This window comes from Chaetodon trifascialis, chromosome 18 (assembly GCF_039877785.1).
Source record: "Chaetodon trifascialis isolate fChaTrf1 chromosome 18, fChaTrf1.hap1, whole genome shotgun sequence".
NCBI classification, from domain to species: Eukaryota; Metazoa; Chordata; class Actinopteri; order Chaetodontiformes; family Chaetodontidae; genus Chaetodon; species Chaetodon trifascialis.
This window is the reverse complement of record NC_092073.1, coordinates 14,436,965-14,451,018: the sequence shown is the minus strand read 5'-3', so window position 1 is coordinate 14,451,018 and position 14,054 is coordinate 14,436,965. Positions and strand designations below refer to the sequence as shown.

Here is a 14,054-nt window from a genome sequence, read left to right as displayed (position 1 = left end):
TCTGGAGTTAATTGCAGGCACTTCAACTTTCTGATTATGGATGGGAATTGATAAGATATTACTGAAACCGTCATTGATTCTGCATACTGGTTCTATTCTTAATCGACTCGCTCATTGGTCGATTTTAATCAAGCTGGCTCTAGCCTGAGAGCTAGCTGTAGCAAACAGTCTGTCTGCCATCACCAGAACATTTTTTCATTCAGGTTTTCTTTTCCACAGAAAAACCTGCTAATGTTCTTATAACAAAGGGCATTTATGGATGGTCTGCTCAGGTGTGAAGCTGTGGGCCTCATGTGCAGAGCGTCAAATACATTCCTGGAATTCAAGCCCATGCTGCTTAAAGATGTTTCAGCTTATTGATGGTGTTTCCACCCGTACGTGGAGGCATTGTATACCTACAGTTGGCTACGTTTGTCACTACTGCTGGCTTTTAAGATGTACAGCGTTTTTCCTGCAATGGGCCAAATCACAATGTTGACTGAAGTGAAAAATAATTCATGCATTCACGCCCTGTGATTCAGATTGTAATGACTTCTTCCTTGGCCCATGCTACACCTTTCCAGCAAGTTTCATGAAAATCGGGCCAGACTTTTTTCCCATAATCCTGCTGACAGTCAACAAACCGAACCAAACAAATGACCCATTTGATGAAGGTACTAAATGGACCATCTCCCACTGATCTGTTTCTGTGTGAGTACAAAAATGATCATTTTTGGCAGTATTAGTAGTTTAAGAGGCTGTTTTACATTTGTTTTTGTATGATTTGTCTTTGCGAAGGAGCCTTTGCAAACACAAAGCGTGCAAGTACGTCGCATAGCATCAAAGGAATGAGTTTAACATGTATATTAAAGCGACATATGAACATCTTAGTTCAGGTTGTGTAAACACCACTGAGACATAATCAATTTCTTTACTCTTCGTTCTCTGCGTTTCTCCCTGCAAAGCCCCATTGCTTCCTCCTCACACCCCCGGCACACAGCTGCAGCATTAAACAGTGTGTGTAACAGCGAGAGGGGGTTCATTTAAACACTCTGATGAGACACAGCTTATGATTTGCCATAGAATTGACCCCCCCCCCCCCCCCCTCGCTAATGAAATGGTTGCTTTGCAGAGATAGCAAGCTGAGTCAACACAGACAGAATGTTCTCCAAAAAGTAAAGCAGCCTTTCATAATAATTGAAGTAATTGCACTCCAGATTGTTGTCAGACACTTTTGGTAAATTGGTATTCTTTTCAAACACCTACTCTTTTCTAATCATTTAACAGTTTCAGTGCAGCGGGACCTTTCACATTTGTGTGTTGCATGAAGAATTCAAGTCAGCATACTTACAGTAGGATGCTTTGTTATGCTCTGTATGATACGCATAGTAGATATAGCAGTGTGTGCGGTACTTACTGCAACATACACAGGATAAAAGTCCTTCTTACCTGGCTTTTGCTGGATCTGTGGGATATATCTGCAGGCTTCTGACATTTAACTTGTGTAACAGGACCAGTAGGGAAAAAAGGAGCAGCCTTTGCCTTCAGCAGACAGTGTAAAACCCGCTCTCATGTTCCTCCCCGCTGTGATCAGTCAATCATATCTTAGGCGATGTAATTGTTCTCTTGGAACAGTGAACTGATGGATCATGTAAGTGTAGCCTGGACCAAAAAAAACATCAGCGGATTGAACTGGAATTGGTATAGCAGTCAAATGTTGAATTATAACACGGTTCTGTGGAGGAATTGGTGTCATTGTTCATGGTGAAGCCTGACTTTTTCCTTTTGGGACTTTAATAGCTTGAGTATAGGTTGATAAAGTCTATTGTTAACTGAGTCTCGGCTCGGGGGTTGTTGTGATGACTTGCTGATTCTAATGAAGTGCTGATTGGTGATAAGCTGGGTTGGCATCACATCTGATTACACACCTTCTCTTATATTTAGTGCACTTGTACAAACACACACAATGAGAATGCAAAATACAGAGACGCTCCTAAAACATTAATATGTCAATAATCCATTTATGCGCTCATGGTTTTCTTATTTCCTGCTCATCTATTTTTCCCTCTTTTATCATTAAGAAGTGATGTGAAGTTACAACCCCACATTTCCTTCCGCACAGACGAATGATCCCAATTAGTTCTGCTCAGCGAGAATTACAGATTTTCAAATCGATAAAGAGAAAAGAGCACTGGTACTGAACCTGCGTCAAATTTCAGCCAATATCTTGAGTTTAGGTGGAGGCATTTGAGCCGCTCTGTTCATACTGTTAATGTTGCTACTTATAGCAAAGTTAGATGACTTTGCTTCTATCTATAGATTTCTCTGAGGAGACTATAAAGTAGATCCAACCGTGGAAAAGGTCCACTCCAGCCTGCTCAGCTGTGTAGTGTCTCTAATCTGCTGTACTGTAAAGAGGTCAGTCAGTCAGGCAGGACATGGACACACACACACACACACACACACACACACACACACACACACACACACACACACACACACACACACACACACACACTGTTTGACCTATTGATCGACCCTCTTAGGAGGTAATTTCTTCATGTGGTGTGATTGGGTTTGGGCTATTTTCACCTTCTATAGCAGCAGTATGCTCTTGTCTTTCTGCCTCAGTGAAATCATGTAATTCTTGTGTACATGTTACTTGTTTTTGCATCTTTTATATGCAGATAATGTGCCGTCGGTATAATCCCTGTACAGCTGTAGAGAGAGAAAGAAGGTGTCACAAATGGCACTGTAGGCATCTGGCTTTGAAATCTCTGTTATTCTTGACCTTTTGAGGCGCATTAACAGAAACACACACAGACAATTTAGCTCAAGGAGAGCGGTTCAGTTATATGTCAGGAAGAATCCATCAGAGGTCTTATTTCATCTACAAACACACCTGGAAGCATTTCTGTCTGACAGGGTTACTTTGTCATTGGCAAACCTCCCACACATGTGGAAGTAATAACCCAACAGTTTCATCTCAGTTGTGGGTTGTTTCATTCATGTTTATTATTTCGCCTCACTCTGCTATCCCATCCAAAAAATCTGCAAAATGAGGTCAGTTATTACCTAAAAACTTAGAGTCCAGTATGAGAAGTGAGGTGCTTTTATTATGCTAGAGAGCTCAGAGGAATGAAAGCCACTTCATTACCTTACACCTCTTATCATGACTAAGCATAATTAAGTCAAATTTATGATTTGTGTTCTTTTAGTATCACCCATTTGTATGCTGGTGTGATATTATGGAATAGTTTTTCATCTAAACACAGAGATACTCACTCTAATTTTAAATTTCCTATTTCAAAAAAGACGTGAAAGCAGCGCAATTAATTTAGAATAAAATTATTTGTAATTTCCTGTAGCAGTTTCTTACGACAGCATAGGAAAACTGAAATGAGGCCTTTTGTTTTCTCTTGGGGCTCGGGGGAAGACGCTGGAATTCATATTGAGAAATCAACACCATCAACATTCAGGCGAGAGAAACGCTTTGTGATTGGTTAAGCTCTACACACATAATGCACCAGAGAAAACACAGGCACAGTCCTCATTAAACCAATTACTGCACGCTTTGGTTTTCATTTGCTCCACGTTGCTTTTTTGCTCCGAGGTCGTCGGTGGTCTTATCAAAGGTTGATGACTTGATATGACAAGTGTTTGGTCATGCACAGGTTAATACAGCTCCCCTTCAGGCACAGTTAGAGTAATTACTACAAGACAGGCAGCCGAACAGGCAGCCTAAGGCCAGGTTGGTCCCTGGAGGGGTACAGGAAGGGGTGAGCAGGGAAGGCAAAGGATATCTGGGAGATCAGGCAATGAGACGATGAGTGTAGTCCAACATGAGGAAGATTTAGCGTGCGCAGCGTAAGGCAGGGGGCAGGGAGTGCGTACGGGAAGCAGAAAGGGAGAGCGCCCAGGGGCTGTGGTGCATGCTAATAAAGTTATCATGTCCACTTACAGCCAGAGGATGCTGATGGCTGACTACTGTGTGTAATTGATAGTCATGCTGCTGGTTTGCATCTGATCCACAGAACCTTGACAGTTCCTCTTTGTTTGCCCAGCTGGTGAGTAGTGAGTCTATTTGTTTGTACAAAGAGGGGATGATCTGTGTCTGTGCCTGTGTGTACTTATATATCCTACCTCTTAAAACTATGCATGTGTGTACATTGATGCAGTTTTTCATCATCGTAGCTGTTCGTCCAAACTCAGTTTTAACGTAAGTCATGGAGGATGGAAGATCCACACTCCTCATTTTGTGCTTTGTAGCCCTCATTTGTAGCTAATATGATGCCTCGGCAGTCTGTTACACAGATCAAGCAGGAATCCTCCAAACTTAGAGTCTTTTTGCTGCTACATGTCCTCTTTATGCTCCCCCGGGCAGTGTTTCTTTTCCTTTTTCTTCTTTTAACACGGACCACAGATTTTGGGCCCCCACCTTCTACTGAAATTGCTTTAGGAAGAGATCTCTGCACAGCCAGAGACAATTACGATGTCCAGTACAGCTCTCCATGTGTATATGAGCATGCACATGTGGTTAAGATAAACTTGAAATGTGAAACTAACCTTAAAGGCCTAGTTTGATGGCTTAACTTTTGCAGTGGTGCCTTAGCACAAAGTTTTATTCTACATTGTCATGCCCTAAAAAACTCTATTAAATATGCAGCACTTCATGATTCACTGCTGTCCTGACAGCTATGCAGTGTGAGAAAATAGTACAATAACAAGACATCAACTGAGTGTATAGCATTTATTGGGATTAGGAAGGATGGGCAATATGACCCTATCATGTGAAGCGTCTTCCTCAGGTGTACGTGCATATGAAGACGTACTCCAGGTGCTGTCAGTGGGGGAGCGCAGCCTGCAGGTGAATGATGGAACCTGAATCTCCTGGAACATCCTGAAGCATCAAACTGTTTAGCTGGAAAGATCTTAGGTCAGATATGGTGACGTCAGATATGTGAAAGTAGGGAAGCAGATGTGTGAGAGAAGAAGGAGCAGAAATTCAACTTTCAGTCGTTTAATATGTTTAATTTTCCAGTGGCAGAGAAAACATCTTCAAACATTTAAAGGGACAGTTCACCCCAAACTCAAAAACACATCCTTCTCCTCTTACCTGTAGTGCTCTAAATTGTTTTGATGTGAGTTGCTAGGTTCTGGAGATATCTGCTGTGGAGATATTTGCCATTTCTCTAATATAATGCAGCTCGATGGCACTCAGCTTGTGTTGCTCACAATGGCAAAAACAACACAACTGAAAAACTCAACAGCGGCGTCTCTTTTCCGACACCCACTAACTGTATCACTGGAAGCTTCCATCTACTCCCCAAACCCTAGTCTGATGCCTCTATCTTGTGTAGACTAGCTTAAAGCTAACGATACTGCTAGCTAACGTTACAGCTTAGCCAAGGAGGACGCCATTTATGTTTACATCCCGCGCTGTCGTGAGCAGGAGCCTCTCATCCATGAGGAGATGCACACTCAGAATAACATAATTTCCGCTCTATAAATGACCACAATGTACGCAAAAAAAACCCCAGAGTAGCTCATTAATCGAGTAATAGCTACGAATATGCTCTAAAACAGGCCACATTTCTGTCGCGGCTAAACCTGGATGTAGGGATGAAAATGGACTTGAGGCCATGCTGCAGGCCGAGCGAGGAGTAAGGGCACCGTATTCCTTGTGTGTATCAGCGAGGCGGATAAAAAGCATCTCTTCTGATGAGTATTATCTGCGAGCGCCAGCCTGGTCAGGTGACATTGCCTCTCCCACAGTCTCCTCTTCCGCATGATCTCTTCTGCTCTTGTCTGCCTGCTTATTCAAGGTCTGGATGTCTTCCAGTGGCATCTCTCGCTCTCTCATCACATCATTCTCCTTTTTTTTCCAATAATGACCTCTTTCTGTACATGAAGCGCATTGGACAGACACACAGACGTCACCTTAAATACTGTGTATTGAATACACAGTATTCAATACTGTGTATACACTGTATTCCCATATTTCATTGACAAACAGCAGGCAAATCGACAGCAGTCTGTGGCCTCGAGTAGGGGACAGGACGCCCACTTGGGAGTCTCGGGAGAGCTGTCGCTGCGTTTCAATTTTTTTTATACAAGGACAAGTCTGAGGAAAAGATGTCAGGTTTTATAGCTGATCAGACCCCAGCTTGCAGCAGGTAGCAATGATTTTTAACCAGGAAAACATGAGAATATATAGCAAATGCGTGCAGTATATTACTGTCATATTCCTGTCTACCCTCACACATACTGTATATGGACACAGTTGTCTCGTCTCTGTAGATAGATCATGGAAAGCCAGCTTGTGCAGGCTCAGTGTCTCCTCACATCCAGACACCCATAACTCAAACAGTCCACCACCAACCAGGAGTCTGCAACCGCTGAGGTGGGAATTCATCCACTCACTCGTTGACAGGAGAGAGAGGAGTACGGCTCAGGCCGAGTCACTTAAATCACTTATATAGCTGCATCGACTCCGTCAATATCAGTTTTTTTCAGTCCTCCTTTGGTTCCTTCTAGAGAAATGTGTCTGTTTCAGCCTGCACAGAAAGGTAAGCGTCCAGGGTCAGAAACAGAGAAGCACCCCTTGAGGTTGTGGTGATTTTTCATACTCATACTCAAGGACCCTTGAACAGTTTGGATGCTCGCTGTCACCAGAGTTCACCACCCTGCCACTGTTCCTTCTCCCCTTCACACCACTTTGAAGCTGTCTCTGTCCTCCCTCCGTGCTTCAACCTTCCACCCGTGTCCTCTCCTCTTTTCAACTCCTTTTTCACGTTCAATCTGGGGAGTTTGTTTAAGTTGCAGGGATGCAGGGAGTGTCATGATTGTCATTGTGCCCATGGGGGGAGTCCTTGAGAGCTTCCAAGGACACCCGTGTCTCTTGGCTGGCTGACAGCTTGTCAATTACCGCCACCAAACCAAACTGCCTGAGGCCACGGAGATATCTCGCCCCGGCAGCTGATCTGCACAGATATGGACTGCATGTCTCAGTTGCTACCGCCACCTGTTGGCCTGCTCATAGTTTGCCGGTGCAGACCGAAACTGGCTGCCTCTCTTTATCTCCCTCACACACTCATGCCAACGCATGCTAGGGATGCTGTTTTTTGCTGATGCAAGTCACTCCTAGTCAAATAGCATTAAAGTCTACTTTTATAAAGAAATGTTGACCCAAATTTGAGCCTGCATCTTACTATGGTTCCTGTCAAAGGAAATATGATTATGAATCAAACAGCAGGGGCTTATGAAAGAGGACTCTGTTATTTCAGGAACCTCATTACCATAGAAAGTGAAAGTGTCGGATTCGGTTACCTTGCTCTGCCGTTTATGTGACCTATGTATGCACCATGTAGATACTGTGGGATCAGTGACTTACTCTATGCCTCTGCCTTTTTATGATGCTATTGGAGATGGTGAAGGACACAAGAGTGCATTAGCTCATTCAGCAGCTTGTGTCACACTGGATGCAAAATGCTCCACGGGACGTGCAATCAATATATGTTGGCACACAAGCGTTTTACTGTACCGACGCAGGCAGAGTGTAGATGCACCCACATGTCTAACATGTCTCTACACGATCGCATCTGTGTGTGCGGTTTCCACTGGGAAACACAATCATGAAAATCACCACTCGGCAGTCATCCATAAAAAGAACTGCGCACCCTTCCCTTTACCCCCTTCCCCACAAAACACTATTAAGACCTGGAAACCCTGCGGTACTGAACAGAGTCCTGCTAGTTTGGCTTCCTGTATAATCTATCAAATTACAACCTTCATTTATAGACCTCCTGTTGGTAGGTTAGTTAAATTACCCACAGGAGCTACTAAGCAGTAATTACAACTTTTACATCTTAGCATCGTTAGTGGTTTATAATTGTTAGACACAGGCTGCTAAATCCACTGCACTTATGTGGAGTGATGCTTTACTGAGCTCTTAGCAGCGCGGTGCTCTTTACCGAAGAGCTTGTGGATCACTTTGGCTTTATCTCTTGCAGGCAGAGGAGCGAGGTTTCCCCCGTGCTCAGACCTTCAGTTCACAGAGAAACACTACAGCACGCTCCCTGCTTGTCCATTCACATGCTGTTTGCTGTCAGAGTCTGCTGTAGACACTGGAGCCGGCCAGGAATGTCCCCCTGACCAATTACCTGATTAGCTTTCTGAGCACATGCAGCGCAGCCAAGGCTAGCCAGCACTAATGCACACATAGGCCATCTCCCTGTAGCCCTTCCCGTCCCCTGAAACACACACATGCAGATACATGAGCGCGTGCACAATGGCAAACACATACCAGCCCCCCAAACATCATTCTGTTTTGTGCTTGACACACACACACATGCACACACACTCATTTTATCCATACATACATAACTGCCAGTTCGCTGCCGTCTGCTAATGACTCTCTGTGCTTCTCTGCAGTAGCCGTCCTGAAGTCTCAGCCTCAGCTGCTCTGGCTGGCTCAAACTGGTCAAACGGAGCTCATTCTCATGCCATATCATGCCAGCACACACTCACTTACCCAGACATGTGCTCATTTCGCTTCACACATCAGCTTCGGAGAGACAGTTTTTCCCCTGCAGCTGTAATAAACGAGCAGGTTTGCGTCACGCCAAAGGCAGTTTTTGGCGTTCTGTGTGAAAAGATCATTACTTTTCACTTCGCATTTGTGTTTTTACCCGATGTGCTGTTAAGTCCGTTTTTTTATGTGCACCTTGGCAAACCACAGAGATAAGACATGATTAGTTCTGACGTGATTGGTGCATTTGATGCTGCGTTCCCATCGTGCGTTTGACGGATTTTAAATTAGCATGCAGACTAAGAAGTGGCCTTTACCCTCAGCACCTGTTATTGTGACTCCCAATGTGATTTCCTTCTTTTCCAGCTTCCGCGGCACTTTCTTCTTTTTACCTGCTTTTCTCCATCAGTCCAATATCCAAGTCTGCCTCATGTACATTTTCACCCACCTCACTACTTTACCTTTCACATGCTCTTTACAGACTCTATCTCTCTTAATAACCAAGTTATTAATGTTTACCAATAACTAGCAAAAGCAGTGGGAATGAAATAATGGCATATTTCCCCTCATTTTACTAACGTGATTCTTACTAACATACATCTCTGACAGAAAATATCAGTCCTGACTTGTCCATCATTCTTCCATCGGGCCCAGTGTGTCAGACGCTGCTCACTGGATTCCTTAAAACATCAGGGAATGCTCCGTCTCCTTGTTTTATAACACCGTTTTAAAAATGCACGGATTGAGCAAAGGCTGCACTGTTTGTTTGTCCTTGTGTGTTGGCAAACTGATCTGATGTTTTGATGGAGCTTGCTGACATATTTGTTACTAATTGACACAAAAGGGAAGTGCTGCCATCTTTGGGGACTTAGCGTTGCCTTGTTCGCCTTGACTTTTTATTTTTTAGGGTATTGACACTTGGTGTAGCACATTCCTGAAACTACATGGAAGATAAGAGGATTAGCCCATCACTTTGGCCAGTTCTCACATACCCTCCCTTGACAGTGAAGTCTACAAAACTACAAAACAAGACTTACAGTATGATGCTTGTAGGGATTGATTGTCTCTCTTCACTTCAGCATGGTGAACGGCCATACTCTCTCACTCCTTCTGTAGTGCCACTTTCATCTAACTGCTCTCTGCTTTACTCTGCTCCTGTAGGAGTTGATGACCAAATTGATAACTGAGACTCCAGACCATCCAATCCCTTTTCTCATTGATCACCTGCAGACCAAGCAAGACAGCCCTGGCAAGCTGCACAGAGCTCTCTCTGGCTCCGCAGCACTGTGGGCGCAGAGCTCCCCAGGTCGGTACATCCGGACTCAAGCATGCATAATGCACACACGCATGCAGGGTGAGGCATTTGTCTTTGTGCATCCTCCTCTCCACAATACACAGTGTGTGATGAATATAGGCTCAAAGTCAGCCATTAATCTGCATCTGCGACAGAGACAACAGAGCTTTGCAGAGTAAACTTGGCCTGCATTTATACTTTCTAGAATTTGCATAACAGGGCATTCTGAGCAGAAACTGTGACTATCTCGCCTGACAGAAAGCAAAAACCCTCGGAGGGAGTACAGCAACTATGAGAAGCCATGGCAAATTCACCCAAAGAAACCGAAGAAATCCAAGAGCGACCTGGCCGTTTCCAGCATCTCTCCTCCCTCACCAGAATCCAAGTCTCGTAAGTTTCTTTTTGGTGCACTACTTTCTGAGTTTTCTGTGATTACGTTGATTGCGCGCGCACACACACACACACACACACACACACACACACACACACACACACACACACACACACAAAACTCCACTTTAGAAAATGAAGCTGCACAGTTTTGATACCTGTTGTATCAGTTGTATCCCAATTACACGCTCCATTGACTTTAATCTCCATTTTTAATTTGATATAATTATATCTAATTAAAGTTAGTCACAGTGTATAGGCCAGCGTCCTCCTTCCAGCCTCCCAGAGCCCTGCAGATGAGTTCATTATAAAGTGCCACTTTTCACACACTTGCTGCGACACTCTCCGAAGATGAACTGTTCACAAAGTTCTTACATTTATGCAAAATGGATGCAGATGAGAAGATTTTTCTTGCCGTAACTTTTTTAGTTTCTGTAATAAATTACCGTAGCTGTGATGTTCGAATGAAGTATGACACTTGAGACGATGAGGCTCGGTCAGATGGGGAGGAAGCCGGGGCCATAGACTGCTTCAATAATTCAACACTGGGCTCTGTCACTGCCAGACCAAGTCTATTTTAGGCTGCGGTCTGAGCATTTCTCACAATCAAGAGAAAACGGGAGTCGGGATGAGTGCATAGAGAGAGCACGAGAAAACAAGTGAGAGGGAGAGTAAAGAAAGCGACACTCAGCACATCGAGGTGTACTTAAGCTACGAGCGTTAGCAGCTTTCCTGCTTCCCCTTCAGAGCAAGATGCCTTCAAAGCTACATTTAAAGACAAATCACATTAAAGATACATGCACAGGTGTGCAGAGCTCATGAAAAATTGAACTCAAAAGAACTGCTGCTCATCATTATTTTACGACCGTGATTCTAAATAAGTTGGGATGCTGTGTGCAAAGTCTAAATAAAAAGCAGAAGGCAGTCATTTGTAAATGAGCTGTGTTTACTGACAGCAGTCTTACAGAGTTCCTGATCCCATGTAATAATATCCTTTATACAATCAAGTGTTCACCTCGCTCCGTCCTCGCTTGTGGACGTCTGAGCCTTTCCAGGATGCCCCTTTCATACCCAATCATGATGCTATCACCTGTTGCCAATGAACCTGTTTACCTGTGGAATGTTCCAAACAGGTGTTTTTGGAGCATTCATCATCTTTCACAGTTGCTCCTGTCCCAACTTGTTTGAAACGTGTTGCTGCATCAATCTCAGAATAAGCAGATATTTACAAAAATCCATGAAGTTGATGAGGTCAAACATTAAATATGTTGTCTTTGTACTGTTATATGTCAACTAGGATTAGCGAGTTCTTTTTTCCTCACGCTTTATGCAGCTTTCTAACTTCTTTGGAATCGGAGTTGAAGCGAGAGCAGCTGTTATAAATATACAGACGTTCCACTGATATGCTTGATTTTTCTTTCTGTGTACGGTTACTGGGCTTTGTGCCTCACTTGTACTTGACTGATGCTTTAATGAGCAGCCCCAGTGGAAACTGAATCCTTAACCCTTAATCTAGGCTATTAAGATACAGCGCAGGCCTTTGCAGCGGCAGCAGCACAACACACATAGCAGAGCAGAGAGAGGACAGAGAGGCACTCCTTGCCCGAAGTAATGAAAGATTTTTTTTTTTCCCCAGTCTGCATTTGGCAGACATTTGCTCTGTGTTTATGGTTGTTACAATGCCAAGCAGCTTAGTCAGGGTAAACAAGGGTAGAGGACGGCAGATTGTAGCAGCACTGCTGTCAAATATTCACATTCAAGTTTATTTTTTGTGTATATGTGCAAACATAAGGGTGATGTTCCCTTTCCACACCTGTCATCACATACGCGTTTCAGTCAAACATGCATGCAAATGTATCCTAAAGTCCTCTGCTTATATTCTAGTTAATATGTCTGTTGGGTGCAGTGGCTATAAGACAACCAGTGTATTTGTTTGGCATCCCTTCATAACCCACTGGTTTTTCATGTTAATTCAAATTCAGCTGTGTTCGAACATAAGAACGTTAGATATGGATGAACTACAAGTAATCCCTCTGCAATAAAAGAGTGACGCTCTTTCTTTTTATAAATAATGACTGAATCCAACAGCTGATGAATTAACCATCATATAGAAGCTGAGGGATGCTGCTGGGGGACGTGGGCAGGATGTCAGTACAGTATGTGGGTCATTTCCTGCTCCCGTTTGAGTTATTTTGAATGTTAATCAAAGAGACTGACAGACAGTGTCCCCTGGCCTCCGTCCAATGAGCTCCGCTTCTCAAAGAGACATGTTGACTCTTCTGCTAGTGTTTCCATCCTGCACTAATTCACAAAGTCCTTAGAGCGTTTGGTCAGACTTGTTGCTGTTTTAACAAGATCTGTATCTGTGGTGCTTTCGAAGATGAAAATTGTGTGTTTGTGTCTCTGATGTCCAGTGCCGCGGTCAATCGAGTACCCGTCTTGGGACTGGAGGGAGAGCCGGGACTTTGACGAGCTCAACCACATTCTGCAGGAGAGCAAGAAGCTGGGCAAGGCCCTGGAGAGTCTGTCACGCAGTGAGTGGCTGCCCGGCATGCACGCACCGCGCACAATGTTTAATGCATCTTAGCATAAGTGTAGACCTTTCTGTAAATGTCACTATAAATCCTGAGAGGAAACTGGATCAAGCAGCTAATCTTACAAACCTGCCACTAAGCTCAGAATCAGTCTAAGCTGGGATTTTTGAACTGTATTAGATGCTTCTCTGTGCTTTAAACCACTTTCCTCTCTCTGCAGGCATCGCCATCTCTGATGAGCTCGACCAGGTAGACATTAACTAGACCGGCGTCTTTATTAAACTCATATACACGCTGGCATTGCACTCAAGTGGAAATAGCGTTCTGTCACTCATCGCTCTGCAGCATCACTCACGCTACACCAAATGAAAGTCATGTTTCATAACTTTCACTCGGCTAACAGAGCAGCACAGCTCTTCCTCTGTTGACGATCTCATGGGAGTGATATGCAAGAACGATACTTCAGTTAGCATGTCCTGCATCTCCCTCTCCATCGCTGCTTCATCTCCCACACGAAGCTTTGTCTGAGCTCCGTCTTTTTGTCCCCGCCTGGCCCCAATTCTCTCCCAACACAATAGTGCAATGGCTGCCCAGGCTGGAGACGCACAGAGCCATTTGGAAATGATGGGCCTGGATGAGAAACACAGCATATGTTTTGACAGGGACTTCAGTTTTTGCTCAGTGCGGCAGTACATGTCCAGCGTCCTTGGCTCTCAGCCCGGAGATTTTCCTTCTTTCTGCGGGACAGGGCGCGCAATGAATACTAAACACCTGCTCTGATCATGCAGAGACAAAAGCATTTGATACTGTCCTGGATTTAGTCAAAGACAAGCAGACATATCTTTGCTTTTTGCATTGAGCGGGGTTGCAAATGTGTGCCTGGCTTTGGCAGCAGAATGGGAGGAAGATGGATCTCAGACAATACTGTGGCGCTTTTTCTTCAAAATGCATAGTGTTAAGATAAAGTTTTATGGCAGTTCTGACTCAACTCACTTCCTCCTGCACTTAAATCTCCATCTTTCTCTTTCTGTGTGCAGTCCCCAGTCTTTTGTTGTTGCCTCTCATTATTTCTGCGTTGTCCTTTCAGAACTTGGGAGGTTATAACTCGGTGCTGCGCCCCCGGGTGGTGGGGGAGTGGGTTGGTCGGGAGGAAGAGGACGCGGACCCGCTGGCTGCTGAGATGCTGCACCCCCCTGTTCCTCGGGCTAAAACTGAAGTGTGCTGGAGTGGCGACAGCAGCCCTGCTGGGAGGTCGGTGCCTGGCATTATATATGTGTAGTCATCTATATAAGTGTGTGTGTGCAAGCGCGTGCATGTGTGAATCATT

General features: G+C 44.3%; 1 protein-coding gene across 4 annotated transcripts in view; it reads left to right on the top strand.

The window, feature by feature from the left end:
* Positions 1 to 14,054, top strand: part of c18h8orf34 (chromosome 18 C8orf34 homolog) — a 54,647-nt gene that overhangs the window by 2,640 nt on the left and 37,953 nt on the right. For 2 of the 4 annotated variants that reach the window (XM_070986067.1, XM_070986066.1), the window contains exons 2-6: positions 9,671 to 9,815; positions 10,062 to 10,193; positions 12,608 to 12,727; positions 12,948 to 12,976; positions 13,815 to 13,978. In XM_070986067.1, coding sequence (XP_070842168.1) covers positions 9,671 to 9,815; positions 10,062 to 10,193; positions 12,608 to 12,727; positions 12,948 to 12,976; positions 13,815 to 13,978 — 590 coding nt within the window. The remainder of the gene's footprint in view (positions 1 to 9,670; positions 9,816 to 10,061; positions 10,194 to 12,607; positions 12,728 to 12,947; positions 12,977 to 13,814; positions 13,979 to 14,054) is intronic. The other 2 variants (XM_070986069.1, XM_070986068.1) reach the window with 1 other exon arrangement.